Raw genomic sequence first — 21,236 nt, 5'->3', positions numbered from 1 at the left:
GATTTCTTGATCTCACCATTTCATTTTCTACTACATAGTAAAATATTTATTTAATAAGCAGTTTTAAAATTTTCACGCTTAAATAGGTCCATATGAATAAGTAAAAAGCATTTTAGTTAGCAAAAAAATATATAAAATTATCATGATCAAAACACAGTTTTATCAATCTTCTTTCTCTCTTGTTCAAGTAATGATAGGTTCTTATTTTTCATATATTACGGTTAAGAATAATGTATGATATGGATTTCTAATTTTCAAAGACTTAAAATGCTCCTGAAGGGAGGAGTAACTGCCTCTCTCTTTGGTAGGAAAACAGTTCAAACTCTAGTCACCTGTTACATTACACAAAACTATAAGAGTAGTAGGGGGAAAAAGTTCTCTATGTGTAAGCTGTCTCATGGCACTAAGCAATGTCCACATACTTTCTAGCTGAAGGTTGTCAAAACAGATTTTAAGATACTTCTTGAATAGAAACCTATCAACTTTGTGCATTCATTGAAAATTTAGAAAGCAGAAATTTCATAAATATTTCTAAACATACTCTTGTTATAGCAAGTTTTTAAAATATTTTAGTTTATTCACAGATGTTCCTGTAACCCACATAAAATAGTTTAATGAAGAAACAGTTTGCTGACCTGAGCCATGTCTTCTTTCAATTGCTATTTTTCAAATATGCTAGACTCTTGTTTATCCTTTTATAGACATGTGCCATTTTAATAAATTACCTAAAACTATTATTCTTCATAAGCTATGCAAAGAAATCAGGAATCATTCCTCAGTCTCATATTCCCACATATTTTTATGAAGTGTAAAAAGAAGGGAATTTGCTCAGAAATACACGACAGAAAGGCTTTCACAACAGAGTCTAATTTTAAAAAATAAAAATAACATCCAGATAGAATCTTAGCTGACACCATCATTACTGCAAAGTATGTGCATCAACCTAGAAAAAAGTCCGTAAGTCAAAAAAAATGGGTATGTAACCAAGCACTGGTTTTTGTCTATTGAAAATACGCAACATTTGTAATTTATTTTCATTTTCTGCTGGCGGAGTATAGTGTCCTATACAAATACTGGTTTGGTGACCACTGTATAATGTAAAGATCGCCATCTATTGATCATAAGTAATTACTACATTTCAGTTCCTTGTGAGAATAGTACTTTAAAATCATTGAAGCAAAAAACATAATTCCTATCTACTCTCTGTATTTTCACACAGATTGTTCATTACTGTGGTTAACTATGGAAATACTTGTTTACTTTGCCCAAATTAATCTGGGAAAACTGCGTATAAGTATTTTTTAAAAATAAAAATCAGTTTTTGTAATATGCAAAAATTGACTTTCATAGTCCATATGCTCATTGTCAAAAGGTATAAACAAGCAAACAAAAGTTACCGGAACCCAGAGATAAATACTGAAGAAGTTTTGGATGGTTTACATTCTGGAGGAAATTAAAGTCCCAGATAGAAAGGGATCCTAGATGAGCTCTCAGTAGTCTTATTTTCCTCAGTGATTTGTAACCCAAGTATTTAGAGAACTTACAGATGAGATTTGGTAAGTAACACTATATGCATTTAAAAAAAAAAATCCTGGAGAATGACAAAGAAAATAGAAGACTTGGAATAGGTAAACCTAGTACTGTTTTTCAAAGAAGAAAAAAAACTTCTAAACTGTAAACTAGTTTGAACTTAAGGTTACCTGGAAAAGAATCTAGAAGGTATTTTTAAAGCCTTGCTTGGTGAGAAAAGAACAGAATTGCCAAGACCTAGGAGTAAGTTCTCAAGAAACAAATCACACCCAGCTTAACACATTTTTGGTAAATTGGGGGAAATGTTAATTTTAAGAAGTCATCAAAGAAAGACTCTTAATATCCCATTGAATTTAATAATGAAATGAGGTTATGATTATCAAATTTTTAGATTAATAATAAGTTGAATTTAACCAAAGGATATTGTTTTAAAGGATCAATTAGTGACTTGGATGAGGACTTCTATAGTTTGCTTCCTAAATTTGTGGCTTTCCTGAAGTGGGGCGGTATGGTATATATGTTTCATAAGCAGAACATCCTTCAAACATATATTAGGAGTCTAGAAAAATGGACCAAATGTAGTAGGGAAAATAAAAAAAAATTAATATGGTTATGTGTAGTTTGGGTCAAATAATTTTAGTGTTCTGGAACATATTTGGTGGTAGTGGTGTGGATAAAGTTAGCAAAAATAAATATAAAAAAATTAGAGATTTTAGAAAAAAGTAAGACAATATAAGTTAGCCATGTCATATGACTCTTGAAATTATAAGGCAAGCAATAGTTTGATTCTAAACTTGTAAAATCTCACCTAGCATATTATAATTAATCCTTGACATTAATATCTGACAATTATGTAGGTAATCCCAAGAAAATCAACTCAAAAATCATAGAACAGTTACGCTGTCTGGGTCAGAGGCATTTATATGAGTAATTGATTTCAGCTGGTAACAGGGGATAGTAGTTCCTTAACCGAAATCAATAGCTATGTTTTCTTTTTCCCCATTCTCCCTTAGTCTCCAGGTTTTAGTGATCCCTGCTCATGTTTATTGTATATGCATATAATAAATAAACCCAGGAAGTGCTTATGAAGTACAATGTGCTACTTGTAGATGTTGTTGTAGATGTTGTTGATGCTTGCTTTATAACAGAGGCAAGGTTCTGTCATGGATTTACAGTCTAGTGGAGCAGACATTCAATAAAAAAGCAAATAATATAGTTTTATGCTATGAGGTTATTCTATAAAGAAATAATATAGGACAATATAAGTATAATGAGGGGAGAGGAGGAATGAAGTCATTAGACATCAGTTAGGGGAAAAGAAGATCTTTGAGCTGTAGCATGAATGACCTGAAGGAGTTAACTATGCAATAACGCAGAAGATAGGCTCTCTAGGCAGAGGGAATAGCAAGTGCAAAGGTCCTGAGATAGGATTCACCTTGCTATGTTTAACGAACTGAAAGAATCCACTATGACTGAAGCATAGTAAATGAAGAAGAGAGTAATAAAAGATTATGTGAAGTAGTTAGGAGCCAGATCATTTTTTGCCTTGTAAGTTGTGTTAAGAGATTTAGATTCTTATCCCAATTAATTAGAAAACCCAATACAGGATTTTAATCATGAGAGTAACATCTGATATATATATTTTAAAAGATCTCTCTGAATATTATGTAAAATTGATTGTGGGGAAGAAATAATGAACACAGGAGATTAGTTATGTGTATTCCCTTAGCTTAGGCAAGAGATAAGAAGTTAAGCCAAGGAGGTACTGATGCAGAGGGAAGTAATTGGATGGGTTTGTTTTAGAGGAACTGCTGACAGTAGTCTAGAAATATTGAGGGGTAGGGGTTGATGGATAAGGAAATTCTCTGCTAAGAATCCATGAATTTGGTAAGAGTTAATTCAGTTGGTAAGAGTCAGTCAAATTGGTAAAGGTCAGTTCAGCAAAAAGTTATTAGAACCAAGATGTAGAGGGTGAATGAGTTACAAAAAAAGGAGATGCTTAACATCCAGATTTTAGAGGTACTGATGAACAAGTAAAAGTTATGAATTCTGGAGTGCATGGCTAAGATGTTCCAGGCCTGAAACTTTTTAGCCTTGGAGGAATTATCATTGAAGTGAAGAAGTCAAAGAATTTAGCAGTTAGATTATTCAGTGATTCAACATGCCAACACTGAAGTCATCAAGAACAACTGTTGGAATGTGGGTGAAGAAGAAGACAGTGACTTGGGGCCTGAAGTGCAAATAGTGGGTGAGGTAAAGGGAAGAAAAAGAGATAAGTGTATAATGGTATAACCTGAGGAATGAGCCTTGAGAGATTTGGGATTTTGAATGATCTAAGATGACTGATGTTAGAAGCAATATTGAGGAAGGCATTATCTCTGTACCAAGTGTATAAATGTACAAGGTATGAGAGAAAAGGAACTTCTTTTTGAAGGGACTGCACAGAAGATGCAGAACAATAGAAGATACAATAGACTAACAAGATTTATGCAGGCTGAGAAGGATGGGTAAATTGATCAGATTAGGAGATATATAAAATACTAAAGAAACAAGAATCCAGGAGTGGATGACCCAAAGGGTTTGCACTTCTGATTGTGGCAGGTAAATGTATGGAGAGTATGATTAGTTTGATCCTCATGCTCTGTTAGAGGAAATTGGGCACTAGAATGTAAGCTCCACAGAGGCAGGAAATTAAAGTGGACAGTAGAATATGTGAGGATGCTTGGCATGAAGTGGAATCCAGATGTCATCATTGATTGAATGAGTAAATGCAGCAATTGAATGGGAGAACTCAGGATAATGTGTGATCCAGAAGATTTAGCTAGAGAGTGTGTGACCCTTCACTTTTGTTCCCTAATGTTGGTAGCATACTCAGTGGAGCATAAGATGCCTTGGTGGGATTCTCAAGACACCTTACTTCTCTAAGGACTCACAGTGTGTGGCTGTTGCATAGTAGGCATTCAGTCAGATTCATGTGTATTTTCAAACAGGTAGCAGATTGATGCAGTGTTGCTTATTAAATATTACATCTTTTTTATTCTGAATCTACTAATACCTTTATCATTTATAATTTTTCATATGTTAGGAGTACATTAATGCTGCAAAATGGCAGGTTTCTGCCCCATAGAGGAAGCTGTTTCTAGCTATTTGAAATCAATAATGGGAACTATCAAGAAGTTGATGATGCAGAGTGAGAGGGGCTACGATTAGTGATTAGTACCTAACTGTTACTGAAGGATGTAGGGGATTTATCAGGGGATTGTTCCAGATTATTTTAAAATTGGTGTTACCTTTAAAATCTTTATATTATATTGGGTTTTTAGAATATATATTTTATATGCTCAATCTTATCTTCAGATCGTATAGAAAAATTTCTCTAGAGGCTCATTTGGTTACACACGCATCTGCCTTCAGCTCAGGTCATGATCTCAGGGTCCTGGGATCAAGCCCCTCATTGGGCTCCCTGCTCAGCAGGGAATTTGCTTCTCCCTCTCCTTTTGCACCCACCCCTTCCCACCTGTGTGCGCTCATGCTCTTTCTCTCTTTCTTTCTCTCTTTCTCTGTCTCAAATAAATTTTTTAAAAAGAAAAATTTCTTTGAAAAGATCAAGGAGTACTGTAGAGTTAACCTAAGGAGTTCATATAATACTAAGGGGATTATTCAATAATAGTCCATTAGAGAAAGCAACAGTAGAGAAATATGTAAGAGTTAAGGCAGAATGTGAAAGGTATAAATAAAATAGACTATATATATATATTGATAAAGAGCAGACTCTTCCCCTAACACAAGTAATAAGTTCCATTTGCATCAGAGATCTCTCTTATTCTTTCTCTCTTTTCCTTTAGTAAAGTGGAAACCACCAAGAAAAATAATGAGTCAGTCTTTTATCTTTGCTCTCACAAAAAGTAAATATAATTTTGGGTGGTATTTTCATGTTTGGTCATTTACTTAATAAGCTTCCCCATGTGTACAAAAGCAAGGATGCCCCTACTTGCTAAAATTTAAGTTCTCTATAAAGTGCCATCCATAATGTAGAATTATTAGCAGGCTTAAATAATCTTTTTAGGTTGCTGCAAGACAAAAGCTAATGAAATCAATTAATAAATTTAGCTTGTGACTAAGAGTGCCAGAAATTTCCAGCTGAAGTTTAGTTGATTTAATTTTCCAGAAGGGTAATCTCAGTTACAGGTGAATACACTCACCATTTTTATTGTCAAGAAGCCAGTGGAAGATACTCAGTTTTCCAAACTACTGGTCTCCTTGACTAAAATGAGTAGCTTTGCCAGTGAACCCTGAAAGCACAGAAGGCAGGCGTGATCCTCGTATATTCAATTTTCTGCTTAGCAGTATTATTCTGTGAATATTTGCTTTGTGGAAGAGAGAAAATTCAAAGGACAATTGTCATTTTACTCCTTTACCTGGTATAAAATACATATTTTAATATATTGAATTTCTCCTCTCATTGCCATGTGGGGATATAATAAGTCACTCTCCTTGGTTATTTTGTGATATTTATAAAGAAAGTGAGGAGGCAATGAAGTTTTTAGTTGGAAATTTGAAGGTTTTTTTTGCTGCAAAAGAAAGTTTCTGCATTCATTCGCAGTTACTTTAAAGATTAGCCTTTGTGACAAATTTACATAGTTTACATATAATCTCAATATGGATGAGCCAGATTAGCATTTTGAAATTGTGTTACTAATGGAGAACTTCCACATCCCACAATCAGGAATAGCCAGTAAAATGGTGCTAAAAACGCACAAGTGTGTAGAATTAAGGCATAGAAGACGGGAGAAAAGGAGTGGTCAGTTAGGTCTTATACCAAGACTAAGTAAAATGAGGGATGTACTCAAAAAGACAAACAGTATGATTCCACCTATATGAGATATTAAGGAAGTAAAATTCATCGAATAGAAAGTAGGATGGGGTTGCCAGGGAGTGGGCAATGGGGAAAAAGAGGAGTTGCTTAATGGGTGCAGTTTAAGATTTGCAAGATAAGAAAGTTTCGGAGGTCTGTTTCACAGCAGTGAATATACCTAATACTACTAAACCGTACACTTAAAAGTGGTTAAGATGGCAAGTTTTATATGTGTTTTTTACCACAATAAAAAGAAAATGAGGACTGCAAATCATCACTTGAATTTAGCCGCAAAGAGATCACTAGTGACTTTAGCAGGAATATGGTTTCATCAAAGTTGAAAGATGAGGCCCTCTTGAGCTGGCTGGCTGAAGAGCGACAGGCAGGTAAGGAAACACAGTATTTCTAGAGTAAAACTATTATTCCCTTTGGCTGTTAGTGGGGATAGGAAAATAGAAAGGGAAGGCAGTTTTTGTTTTGTTTTATATTTTTGGTGTTTTTTTTTTTTTTTTTAAGAGAAACTATACTATAGTATTTTTTAATGAGAACCCAGAGCACGCAACGGAGAAGGAGAAGTAGAAAACGCAAAGGAGATAGATCAGTTGAGGCCCCAGAGGAAAAGGGAGGAGAGGCAGCCCACAGCATAAGAATCTTGCTTTTTTTTTTTTTTTTTTTTTTTTTGACAGTTGTCAGGCCTGAGGCATAGAAAAGAGAGTTCCATTCCCTGTTCCTATAGGATGGCAAATTGTTAGATGAGCAACCTCACACCTGCTTTGCCTGGACAGATTGCTAGCGTGGATCCCCGTTGGAAAGCGTAGAAAGACATAATTGCTGAGAAAGATAATACACAAATAGCTCTTTGTTCATTTTTTCCTGAGAAAAGCAGGCCAAAAGGCTGCAAGCTCAACTCTCCAGACATATCTGGGAAGGATAAAGTCTTCATACCTCTCTCTGGTAAGAAATAAACACTGACTTAAGTTAACAGAGAAAGCACAAAGTTTGGCTGCTGCAGAGGTGCTATTAATTAGAGCTTCTTACAATCCTAAAAGGAATAAATATTAGGGAATTACAGAATTAGATTAGATATTGATATCTGTTCTGTATTAAATGAAATAGTTTAAAATTTTCTTAAGTCTAGTATTTTTAGAGGTTGGCTAATAAGCAAAGGGATAGGTAATCAGTGTGTGTAACACACGGGAAACATGCCAAATGCATTTGTTTGGAAACGTGGAAATCTGGCTTTAGGAGGTATTTTATGAGTTATATGAACTTTATTTCCAAGTGGCACTCATTTTTCTAATCAACATAGTGCATGGAGGTATTGGAAGACTGAACTCCAGCTTATTCCCTTTTCCTACCTGTCCTTATAATATGTTTAGTATGTAGACATTAATAATTCTGTATAACTAAATTTTCTTTTTTTCTAGAATATTGATAACTATGTTGTTAAAGACATTTTTAAAGGTATTTTTGGAGGTCTAGTAATTTCTTAGAGGTTGATGATGTGTCCCTTCTTGCTTAGGCAGTAATATAGAACCTGTTTAACCTGAATTGCTATAGTCTGTAGAAGGTACAAATATTTTCTAAGAAATATATGTATATTGTGAGTGACTTCTGTATTTGAAAACAATGTTTCATTCATGCATTTATCCAACAAATATTTATTATTCACTTTATGGTAAGCACTTTGTTACACCTCATTTGTACCAGTAAATGTCATGGTCCCTGACCTCCTGGAGCTTCTAATTTAGTTGAGGGAGTCCAGCTTTAAACAACTAACCACACAAACTATTTGATTACATTAATGACAAATAAGTTTTGTGAAGAAAAGGTGCAGAGACTTTGAAAGAATATGATATGTGCAGCCTAGGGTGATTTGGGGAATTGTGGGGAGGCCTCCCGTTTAAACTGAAGGCAGGGACACCTCAGGGTGGCTCAGTGGTTGAGTGTCTGCCTTTGGCTCAGGTTGTGATCCTGGGATCCTGGGATCGAGTCCCACATTGGGCTCTCTGTAGGAAGCCTGCTTCTCCCTCTGCCTATGTCTCTGCCTCAAGGGCAGAAGGACACTTAGAATTAGCCCAATGAAGGTGTTTGGTAGAGATGTAGGCATACAAAATGAGAGAAGCAGACTATGCAGAGGTCTTGAGATGGGAAGAAACTTGGCCTGTTCAGGAAGAGATGGAAAACCAGATGGACTGAGCAAGCCAGAGAGAAAGAAGAGTTCCATAAGAAAAAGCTGGAGAGTAGGGAACCCAGGACCACAGTTGTCCTTAAAGCAGTGCTGGAAGTCTCAACAACAAGATCAGATTTGTATTAAAGTTTACTCTGGTGGCTGTGTGGAGAGGTTTTTCTCAAGACAGGGGTCAGCAAACTTTTTTTGTAAGGATCTAGATAGTAAATATGTTAGGTTTTGTGAGCCATAAGACCTGTCACAACTACTCATCTCTATGTGTAGTCTGAAAATAGCCATAAGACTTGTGTAAATGAACAAACCTGGTTGTGTTCCAAAAAGCTTGATTTAAAAGTTATTAACACTTTATGGCTGAAATTTGAATTTCATATAATTTTCATGTGTCATGAAATATTATTCTTCTTTTCATTGTTAAGAAAACCATTTAAAACCGCTCTTAGTTCATAGGCCATACAAAACCAAATGGTGGGCTAAATTTGACCTGATGGTTAGGGTTTGCTGACCCCTGTTATAGGACTTACAGTTCTTATTCTTTTAACATTTTCTACTCTACCTCTTAAATGATATCTTAATTCTACCATGACAGTTTTCTTAAGTTGTCTGCCTTTTTTTTTTTTTTTTTCAATACTCTGGTAAAGGTCTGATCGGTGCTAAATAAGAAATGGGAATATGACTTCTACTTTTCTATTTCTTTATCTTAGTGTTACATTGTCTATTCTGAAAATCAGTATAACATGACTGATATATTTTATTTTTATCTGCAGAGTTTTTTTTTTTTTTTAATAGCGGGCAATTTTGTATTTCTCCTATTTACTTTTTCTTCCCAAAGTGTTATACTTGGTGCTTTCTTCTTTCAAAACTCACACTAAAGTTTTCAAATTTTTTTCACCTAGTGATAGTTCTAAAATTTAATTCTGGCATTCAGAAGAAAAAATAGTACAGACATCAGAGAAACAAAGTAAAAAGTAAAGCAACACAATTGCATGTAAACATTTGTTGTGGGACTGGATAAAATACTTTGTTTACATCAAGATAAACAACATCCATATTATTTCAGATCCGCAAACACAGCATTCTGACTTGAAAGGAGATTTTTAGTTGCTTTCTGGCAGATCACTATTCAGACAGCTGCCCCACAAGATGTTGGAAAGCATTATGTAGTGGAAATAACACAGGTAGACCAGGCTCAAATTCCATCTGACTCTTACTAGGTGTATGATATTGGACAGGTGAATTAATTTCTTAGAGCCTAACTTCCTGTAGCATGCAAAATACATAGTCCTTTGTATTGGACTATGCATGTGGAAATTTTCATCCACCTTTCTTCCCTCACATGAAGGTAGCCATGTTACAAAATTGGGGGAGGGGATAGCTTATATTTGGTGGTAGTGAGGGTATTGGTTTTGGTTTTAACCTTACTGTAATTATGAAGTAAAAAAACAACAAGAAAAAACCCCCAAAAAACTAGAGTATTTCCCAAAAGTAAACAGTGTACACCTAAAAGGGAGTATAGATGATAAATGTCTGTACTTTTCATTAATATTTCCTTTGCCTTGTTTATTTTGCCTCTGAAAACTTAGGTTTGACAGTTCTCTGGAAGACCTACCTAAGAGTGGACCTCACCCACCTGCAACTTCTCAGGTTTTACATTTTGGTAGCCAAGTAGCCACACTTTCTAAAGTAACTACGTGTTCTAGGTAGAGTTTTTTCCTTCTTGGTATGTCGAAATTGTAATGCCAGTGGTGAAATTAAATACTAAAACTGTTTGACTAAAAAGGAACAAATGATCATAGATTAAGAACTGACATCATTAATATGTAGACAAGAAACTTTGGCACTCAGCTGTGGAACACCGCTTTACACTGCTTTTATATATTTCTGTCTCTCTCTCTTTTTGTTCAGATTCAGAGTTCTAATATAACGTCAGGAAATCCATGCCTTCTCTTTATTCACTGTGATTTGGAAAATCATCTTTCTTGAGTTTGTTGTAAGTCTACTTTACTGAGTTGGAGCATTCACCCCAAAAAAAGGAGTGATAGAGATCATGCATTCCAAGTCCCTACATGTATTCTAAAAATATTCAGGTTACTTAAAAGATTTTGCAGGACTCCGCTGATGCTACATCCTTTTATGCTATTATTTGTGATACAATATAAGTTAATAAATTCACACAGTTTCCTTTTCTTTTTATAGGAGAAAGATAATTTAGCTGATTTATTTTTAGCTGACTTTTTTATAGTCTTAAGTTTCTATTTATTATTCACCATTATTTCCTCAAATAGTAGCCATTGCTTGAAAGGTGCAGAGTAATTGAGGAATTCAAAGTTGAATCCTTGGTAACTTTATTCTTCCATATTGCATGACACTCATATTGCCCTGCTCTGCCACTGATAGCATCTTTCTTTTCTCTTTCCAGCCCTATTCTTTCTTTTCTAGCCATTCACAATGGTTACTAAAACATAGCCATACAGTTCAATTAAATTTTAGGCTTGCAAAAAAAACTATACTTATTTCTGTATGAGTTTTAAAAATGGCTTGCCACTGTTTCTTTAATATGCTTTCTAATGGTTTGTAAAATTATAGCCAAAGGAACTAGAAATAACAATTTATCAAATTCTTCTGAGAAGGAGAAAAGACTTATGTTCATACTCACAATTTCAGACATCCGAGTTCTCATTAACCTGGGTTGATTTTGGCACATAATTACTTTGTGTTGGAGGTGACCACCGTCACAAATTATGAAAAAAAAAAATGGTCCTAGAATGGTAAGGATGTTTATTAATAACTTGTATGCATAAATGAGAAGAAACTATAGGTTTTATGCTGTACATTTTAGACTTTATTTTAACTTAATAAAAAAATTTCTCAAATTCAAGTTGGTAATTAACTTGAAAATCCTTACACTCCTAATGATGGAATGTTAATTCCTGTCCAGGTGTTTGACCTTTTCTAAAAGACCAAAGGAAAATATTTATTATTTTAAGTCATAAGAGTTCTGAAAATAGAATTTCATTTTTTGAGCATTTTTTGAGTCTTTATAGAGCTAACTGAAAATAGAAGTGTAGAATATCAGCAGAGAGGGTGTTTTAGTTACAGTCAGTTTAATTGCTGTTTATTTTAAAGGTGCTTTCCTTTCCCACATACATTTATTCTCAATATTTTAAAGTTATTTCTTGTTCTTTTTAATATGTATTGCTGCTTCTGCATAGGCAGTTGGTTGTACCTGCTTCTCCTGAAAGCACAAGTTTCATTAAAATGTCAGGCTCTGGATGTATATATCATCTCTAAGGTAAAGCTCTTTATGTAGATGGAGTCTTTTTAGAAAAATCGACATAACCTTCCTTTCTCTGATTACAGAAATTCAAACTTCATGTTTAGATTTATTTTCTACTTAGATGCAGACAAATCAATCTTCACATGTGTGTTACATGTTATTGATTTAACTTTAAATAGGATTAGAGACTGAAGTTAAATACATTCAAAAGCCATTATGTCTCAAAAATCAGTTTTATGGAGGATTATATATCAAATTTCAATCTCTGAGAGAAATCTTAGCAACAGTAAATAAACGACCTGAACTCTTATTATACTTCTGTATCATACCTTTATAATGTCTAAATATTAATATAAGATGGTTACTATCTTATCTGTATTATGCTGCCTCTTCTCACTTTGCTTTTTGTTCCTTTCCTCTTTTTTTCTTTCCCTTTGTATCAATTTAAGCAGCTCCACAAGAAATGTGGTGACAAGTTCTTTGGAAGGTTTTCGAAACTTTTCTACCTTCTGTTCTGCTAGATATAGTGCTGCAGTTCTTAGCAGTGCAGCTGCTACTGTGTCTGCTGTTCTTGCTGCGAAAACCAGGTAGAACTTTACGTACAATGTGTGTCTTGTGTGATTCCAACACTTTTCACTGCCTTACAAGTCCCCTCAAGGCAAGCATAACCATGTGAAAGAGTCACAGATCTATATGAGATCCTGATTGTGCTGTGGACATTTTACCTAAGTTGTTGACATATCCCACAATATTTATTACTGGTTTTTCTTTAAATCATCCTTTCATCTGTTTCCATTACTACCATTTATCCATGATACTTCTCGGTTACATGGATTATTGCCTGTTGTGTACTTATTGAGTTTTGGGGTTTATCATTTTTAGTTTTTATATCTGAAACAGAATCAACTATCAATAGATATTTTAAGTTCCTATTGGTATTTTCTTCTCTCACAAACTGATTGTATTTGAGGGTAATCTAAAGTCTAACTATATCCCTACCCAAAAAAGAATAATAACTTTTTATTTTTGTGAGATTTTGTTTTTATATAATTTTTGGTAGTCTTTATAAAGCTTTATATACTTTCTAAAATATTGTCTTGACCAATTTTGGTGAAAATTTAGTCATTCTATATTAGTGAGTAAAATAATGAGTCATTATACATTAATGAGTAAATAATAGAATACTCAGATCTTCTTTTATTCTCTTTCTACTGCTTTGTTCTTCCTGCCTGTCTATAAAGTCTCTGTCTCATCTATCTCTGTCTCTTTCTGGAAATGTTTCAAATCATAGACTGTAAAAACAACTTTCTGCTATTGGTCATGTGATTTTTCGATTTAAAAATCTTTCTAAATGCTCACCAGGCTCTCCAGTCCTGATAAATATCACTTACTCCTGGATGCACTTTGCATCAGTCCTGTTTCCAAGCCTTTAGCTTTTTCGTACCTCCAGTCCTCGAGGAAGTCAACTGGCTCTATCCATGTTAAAAAAATAAGGTACTGTGGGAGCAGATACCATAGTGGTGTTTTGCTGTAAATGATACTGCTTTCTGTGACACCTCACCACCATATTAACAACCCAGATGAGAAAGTCCTAGAGTGGATTTGTGTTCAGTTTTAAATTAACTGTAAATTCCATGCAATGCTAATACTCAAGCATGTTATTTTATATGATCATTAATTCCCCCTTTTAACTCTTTGTGATATCTTTTATTAGCACACTTGATGTTTAATATGAAATTATGAGTAATTGTGCAAGTACTTAAATTATAGTATAACTGTTTCATTGCATGGATGGTAGCTATACTAGAAGAGTCAAATATTTAGTAAGATATACCATTATACCTTCTGAAAAATGAAAAAGAATAATAAAATAATTTGTTTTGATTGGCTACTACTATCTTATAGTTCTCAAATATGAGGGTTTTACCTGGGCAAACAACTTAATTTTCGCCATATGTGGGAAATTTTGAAACAAAATTAATTTTTCTCCTAAAGTTAACAAATATGCCAAAAATTATTAGGCATAATATAAAAATAAAAATATCCCAACTGTTCATGAAAGGTATAATCTTAATGAAATAACTGTTTAAAGTCATTTCTGGTGGTGCCTGGGTGACTCAGTGGTTGAACGTGTCTGCCTTCAGCTCACGACGTGATCCTGGGATCCTTGGATTGAGTCCCACATCGGGCTCCCTGCGTGGAGCCTGCTTCTCCTTCTACCTCTGTCTCTCTTTCTCTGTGTCTCTCATGAATAAATAAATGAAATCTTTAAAAAAAGATAAAAAAATAAAATTATTTCTGATGGAACATAAAATTAATGGCAGAGTGTATAACTATGACTATAATTAGTGAAAGCCTGATATGACATAGGCTATCTCTTGATCACGTGTTTATCTTCTATCCACTGTTATGGAACTTTTCAATATACTTAAGTTATAATTCTGAGTAATTTTTAAAGGAAATGTTTAAACAGAAAAAGAGATCAGTGTACATTTTTCTCTAAGGAAAAAACATTCAAAATCATTTTATAAAAAAATCATTTTATATTTGTGGAATTGTGAGTGTTAATTGAGCAGAAATCTTTCATCATCAGAGCGAAGTCTATACAGAGACAGGTTACTGACCACATTTGGAAAAAAAAAATCTCTTTGAGGACCTAATGCAATACTTACATCTTCTCTCCAGTATCTATTTCATTTTTTAAAAAACTTTAAATGGCCAGTGGTGTGTTTTGATGGATATCAAATGGAGATAGGATAGGAACAAATGTAAATAGGATGGAGAAAAATACTAGTTGTGTGAGACTACCCCATCTCTGTTAGTGGCACGCTCTTATTATATTCCAGTAAGCTATTTTGTACTCAGTATTTAATAAAAAAAGGAGCAACATTAAAATTCTCACAAACCTTGCTTGATTGGAGAATTTTAATGTTTGTCATTTATCATTGTAAAACCAGGGACAATTTTACATTTTTGTACATAACCCTTACATGCAGAGCAGTCTGTCTTTAAGTAGAGATAAATTACTCTGAAAAAAAAAAATGAATCCTAGAGAGTGTTTCCTTCAAATCAAATGTTTAAATAAACTTCTTGTTTAAAAAAAAAGCATGCATGCTGTTGTGGACTGATTGACCTTATGCATGGACCTGCTTATAGAATAGATATTAGTAGCCATTATCGTTACTTTTATTAATAGCAGTAGGCCCAAACTAAATATATTTTGGTATTTGGGAAAGGGAAATGATTTTCAACAGGGTAAGTGAATTGGCATTCTGGAAAGCAGGGATGCTGGATTTTCTGAGGAGACCTTGCTAAACCCAAGTGATAAGGGTACCAAAAAGAGTAGTTGGGACAATGTCAAATATTTTATCTCTGATCTTTGTTTTTGTAAGACAGTAAGCTTTAAAATTATATTATAGTGTAATACCAAACTTGTTTCTTTCCATTTATTATATTTAGCATTTTGAATTTTGGTACAGAATGTCTAAGTTAAAGAATTTTGCTTAGGGGGACACTTGGGTGGCTCAGTGATTGAGCATCTGCATTTGGCTCAGGTCGTGATCCTGGGGTCCTGGGATTGAGTTCCTCATTGGGCTCCCCACAGGGAGTCTGCTTCTCCCTCTGCCTATGTCTCTGCCTCTCTCTGTGTATCTCCCATGAATAAATAAATAAAATCTTAAGAAAAAAATTGAAATTTCTTTTCATTGAAATAATCTCAGCCTAACCAGTATATTATTAAGGGCCATTTATTTTACTGGTCATTAATTAGTAACCTGTCTTTTCTGATCTACTCCTCCAGCTGTTGGTCTCAGTTATTGAAGGACTTGTGTTTCTGTGCCTGGAATTATTTAAGCAAGGAGCACTTTGATTTCTGTTCAAAAGTTAGCAGGATGTATTATTCTTATTGTTGTTATAACAATTATTATTATTATGCTTTACCTGAGAGAAATTGCTATAGTAATTATATCATTCCAAAGTGCAGATTTTATTATTTGAGCCAACTAAAATTATTTTTTTTAAATGACAACATGTGACAAATGACAGGATGTAATAATAAAAAGCTTTGTGATCTTCTAAATCAAACTGGAATCAGCACAGATAAGGTCTCCTGTTAAGCAAGTAGAGTAACTCTGAGTGAGGACAATGGCAGTCTTGTCTCTTGTTTTCCTGTACTGTGAACACAGAACACTAGATGTTCTATTAAGCTGGGGATGTTGTCTCTTACTTAACCATTATGTGGCCAATGCATAGCACAATGTCTACCATGTAGTAGTTGCTCAAATATTCGTTTAATGAATGAGTGACTGAGAGTATGTGAGTGAAAAGACTGGTAAGATGTCAGGAAAATTTAGTTGACAAAATACCAGAAAGTGAAAAAGAAAGGGAAAAAATATCTCTATCATTTCATAGAGATTATCAGGGATTCTCTAATAATTAGTTGTTTAAATGATTTTTCTGAAACATTGAAATAGACAAGAATAGGAAGAAGAAATTAGCTTATTATTTGAAAGGGTTGGCTGCATTGTTCCAATAGCCTAATTTCTCATGATAGACCTTTTAAAGACAATTTTCAAAGTACTAGACAAATATAATCTCCTTTCCTTTCTGTTTTTGTTTTTGTTTGTTCATTTCAAAAAGACAGTCCTTCAGTTGTGGTTTTCAAGTTTTACTTTTTTAAAAATGTTTAATTAATATCTTTGTTTTCCTTTAGAGATTTAATAGATTGAGGAAAGAGAGGATCATTGCTAAGTTAGGTTATTACCACTTCACCAAAAATGTTTCCTTTTTTTCTTTCTAGCCACACCCAGGAGACTTCTCAGCAGTTGGCACCATCAGTAGCTTCAGCACGGAGCATGCCTGAGAGGCGGGAGAACCCAGCCACCACCAGACCAGGGGTGGCTGGTCTCACAACTGCTGCCGCCTTCAAGCCCCCAGGATCTCCCAACGTTATCAAGTCACCAAGCTGGCAACAGCCAAACCAAGCAGGTATGCCAAGGCAATCTCTTGCTTTTTGTTTTTCTTAAGTGTACTTATGAAAATGTCTTCAAGGATGTTTGATAGAATTCACTGGTGAAACCCATTCTCTAAGTAAGCTTTAAAAAGGTCTGCAAGAAAAAAATAAAATAAAAAATAAAAAGGTCTGCAAGGAACAGCTATAGCTATTTTTCTCTGAAGTATCTCATAAGCATTCTGTGTGTGTATGTTTGATACAATTGCCATTTGCTATTCATAATTAAAGAATTGGGAATTTCTTTGTTTCCCAGATCATTCAAGAAGCATGTGTGAATTGTAAACTTGGGGTCTTATTAATGAACTATATTGTTGGAAGATTAGCCTTGGAAATACATTTTAGTTTTGATAATATATACAAAATAACAACAGAAGCATTTATTGTCATCAATTACTGAAGAAAGAATCTTTGGCTTCTTATCCTCTGAAAATTTATGAGGCAGAAGTAGAAGAAGGTTACAGTACCAGAAAGAACATATTTATTCTGTTTTGTTTTATTTAAGTATAATTGACATAAAATATTAGTTTCAGCTCTATAACATAGTATTTTGACAATTCTGTACATTATACTATGCTCACCACATCAAATGTAGTTGCCATCTGTCACCATACAACATTATTATATTATTGACTATATATTCCCTATGCTGTACTTTTCATCCTTGTGACTTACTTATTTTATAACTGGAAGTTTATACCTCTTAATCCCTTTTACCTATTTTACCCATTCCACTGGCCCTTTACCCTCTGGCAACCACCACTTAGTTCTCTGTACTTAACGATTCTGTTTGTTTTACTTATTTGTTTATTCATCTGTGTGGTTTTTTAGATTCCACATATAAATTAAATCATCTGGTATTTGTCTTTCTCTGACTTATTTTACTTAGCCTAATACCCTCTAGGTCCATCCATGTTGTCCACCAAAGGAATGATCTCATTCTTTGTTATGGCTGAGTAATATTCCATTGTATATTTATACCACAACTTCTTTATCCATTCATCTGTCAGTGGACAATTGGGTTGCTTCACTATCTTAGCTATTTGTAAATAATGCTACAATAAATATAGGGATTGCATATATTTTGTTGTATTAGTATTTCTGGGTTTTTTATTTGGGTAAATACCCAGTAGTGGAATTACTAGATCCTATTACATTTCCAATTTTAAGTTTTTGAGGAATTTCTATACTCTTTTCCACAGCAGTTACACCAAATTATATTCCCACTACGATTCCCACTAATAGTGCACAAGAGTTCCCTTTTCTCCACATCCTTGCCAACACTTATTATTTCGTCTTTTAATTTTAGCCATTCTGACAGGTAGAAGTTGATATCTCATTGTGGTTTTGATTTGCATTTGCCTGATAATTAGTGATGTTGAGCATCTTTTCATGTGTCTGTTGGCCATTGATATGTCTTCCTTGGAAAAATGTTTATTTTTTTTATCCTCTGCCCATTTTTTAATCAGATGATTTGGGGGTTTTGGATGTTGCCTTAATCCTGTTCACCTATTTCACCCATCCTGCCACCTCCTAGTCTGGCAACCACCAATATAAGTTCTTTATATTTTGGATATTAACCTCTTACCAGATATATCATTTGCAAGTATCTTCTCCCATTCAGTAGGGAGAATTTTTGTTAACAAATTCTTTCTTTGATTTTGCAGTAGTCCCAATAGTTTATTTTTGCTTTTGTTTTCCTTGCCTGAGAAAACATATTTAGGAATATGTTACTAAGGCCAATGTCAAATAGATTACTGCATACGTTTTTTAAGGAGTTTTATTATGGTTTCAGATTTCAAAGCTGGCCTTAAATTCATTTTTAGCTTATTTTTGTGTGTGATGTAAGAAAGTGGTCCCATTTCATTATTTTGCATTTAATTGTCCAGTTTTTCCAGGAACATTTATTGAAGAGACTATCTTTTTTCCCTGTTGGAATGTTCTTGCCTTCTCTGTCATAGATTAATTGACCATGTAAGCATGGATTTATTTCTGGGTTCTGTATCCTGTTCTATTGATCTATGTTTCTGTGTTTGTGCCAGTAGCATACTGTTTTAAGTACTGTAGCTTTGTTGCATAGTTTGAAATCTGGGACTGTGATACCTCCAGCTTTGTTCTTTTTTCTCAAGATTGCTCGGTCTATTCAGGGTCTTTTATGGTTCCATACAAATTTTAGGATTGTTTGTTCTAGTTTTGTGAAAAATGCTATTGGCATTTTAATAGGGATTGCATTGAATCTGTTGATTGCTTTGGGTAGTAGGGATATTTTAACAATATTCTTCCAATCCATGAGCATGGAATACCTTTCCACTTATTTGTGCCATCTTCAATTTCTTTCATCAATGTTTTATAATTTTTCAGAGTATGGGTCTTTCACCTCCTTTGTTTTTTCCTAGGTATTTTATTATTTTTGGTGCAATTGTAAATGGGATTATTTTCTTTATTTCTCTTTCTGGTAGTTTGTTAGTGTATAAAAATGCAACAGATTTTTGTGCATTGCTTTTGTATACTGCAACTTACCTAAATTTATTAGTTCTGAGAGCTTTTTGGTGGAGTCGTTAGGGTTTTCTACATATACTATCATGTCATCTACAGATAGTGAGTTTTACTTCTTCCTTACCTATTTGGATGCCTTTTATGTCTTTTTTGTTGTCTAATTGCTGTGATCAGGACTATGTACTGTGTTGAATCAAAGTGACCAGGGTGGACATTCTTGCCTTGTTCTTGATCTTAGGGAAAAAGCTGTCAGCTTTTCATCATTGAATATGATGTTAGCTGTGGGTTTGTCATATGTAGCCTTTATTATGTTGAGGTATGTTCCCTATAAACCTACTTTGTTGAGAGTTTTTATCATGAACAGATGTTGAATTTTGTTAGATGCTTTTCCTGCATCTAATGAGATGATCCTATATGGTTTTTATCCCTCATTTTGTAATAGAGAATATTTGAATAGTAAGATGAAACAACTTGGGCTCAATATGGAAACCTGAGTTTTCATTCACTTCTACAGATAAATAGCTTTAGGTACAGTCACTTAACTTTTGACCCTCTGTCTTCTGATCTGTAAAATAAAGACAGATTAATTGATCCTCCTGTTTCTCCCAACATGAAATAAGGTGATGGTTATAGGACTAAAGGACTTCTCTTAACAAGAAGATGGGACTGTATACTTAAGTGTTTCCAGTCTCATCCTCAACTTTCATCTCTTCTCACTCTTTACACTCTCTGATCTGTCATCCAGAGACCTTGTACAGCCTCGCCACTGGTAATTTAGAGTCCTCTCTGTCCTGAACTCCATATCCTCAACACCGTTGACCTACTTGCTGTTTTCCAAGTGGCACCCCAACTACAGCATGTCCAAAAATACTATTACATATCTCTGGGAATGGTACATCCATCCAGTCACCAAATCTCCAGTGTAAGCTTGAGAACCTCCCACCTCTACCCTTATGTTCTCACCGTAACTAATATCTAATGATTTCACTTCTGTGCATTTCTCAAGTTTCTTTTCTCTGTGGTCAGAGCCATTGCCTTGGTTCAGGCCTTTGTCATTATAAACAACTTCTAAGTAATTTTCACTGTCTCCTCACCCCCTATCAATCTGTCCTACTCACTGCAGCAAGTATCTTTCTAAAACTCTTAATTTGCCCATTTGACTCTCCTGCTACAGATGCTTAACTGTATTTCTCCATTCCCTAACTTCTCATTGAAGTCTGTTTTCACTCTGGCTCTCACTAACTTCTCAATGTCATCTCCCACTGATTCCAAATTGTAATCTGTGGCATAGCCTTATTAAAGCATCTTAAGTTACTGAGACATGCCATGTTACTTGGCTTTAGAATGTTCTGGTCCTTCTTCATAGAATGCGCCTTTTTTTTTTTTTTTTCACCTTGACCACTATAGAATTCTAGTCTTTTCCCATCAGTGTTGGGATATTGATTGAATACACGAGGGACTACTTTTAAATATATGTATATATATTATATTTAAATATATATGTAATATATATTTATTTCAAGAATTGCTTTAAGGATTGATCATTTATTAGTATTTAAGAATTTTTATAGTTGTTAGAATGGATATTTAGTTAATTTAATTTAGGAATCCATCTTTTGCTTTGCATTATCCATAGTATTTAAATATAATAGACACTAAACAATTTTATTATTAATGTTATCTTTAGAAAAATACTAATTATTTACAGTTAAAATTATTTCATAGTGTCATTTTGAATAGTTTTGAATTACCATTATGTGTTACTAATTTTACAGAGAAACTAAAATATTTTGTTGGGAGTCAAGAGATAAGCCATTGCATATGACCTAGACTATTTTAAAGACTACTTTATCACTTTAGAAAATTTAAAATATTTTTTTAT

General features: G+C 34.0%; 1 protein-coding gene across 17 annotated transcripts in view; it reads left to right on the top strand.

The window, feature by feature from the left end:
• PDLIM5 (PDZ and LIM domain 5) overlaps window positions 1–21,236 on the top strand; it is a 217,666-nt gene that overhangs the window by 150,540 nt on the left and 45,890 nt on the right. For 10 of the 17 annotated variants that reach the window (XM_038582110.1, XM_038582108.1, XM_038582107.1 and 7 more), the window contains 4 exons: window positions 10,157–10,273; window positions 12,300–12,437; window positions 13,213–13,344; window positions 16,649–16,836. In XM_038582110.1, the coding sequence (XP_038438038.1) occupies window positions 10,157–10,273; window positions 12,300–12,437; window positions 13,213–13,344; window positions 16,649–16,836 (575 nt within the window). The remainder of the gene's footprint in view (window positions 1–10,156; window positions 10,274–12,299; window positions 12,438–13,212; window positions 13,345–16,648; window positions 16,837–21,236) is intronic. The other 7 variants (XM_038582114.1, XM_038582113.1, XM_038582112.1 and 4 more) reach the window with 2 other exon arrangements.

The sequence above is a fragment of the Canis lupus genome, chromosome 32 (assembly GCF_011100685.1).
Source record: "Canis lupus familiaris isolate Mischka breed German Shepherd chromosome 32, alternate assembly UU_Cfam_GSD_1.0, whole genome shotgun sequence".
NCBI classification, from domain to species: Eukaryota; Metazoa; Chordata; class Mammalia; order Carnivora; family Canidae; genus Canis; species Canis lupus.
The sequence above is the reverse complement of the archived record's forward strand: the minus strand, read 5'-3'. Positions and strand labels throughout refer to the sequence as shown.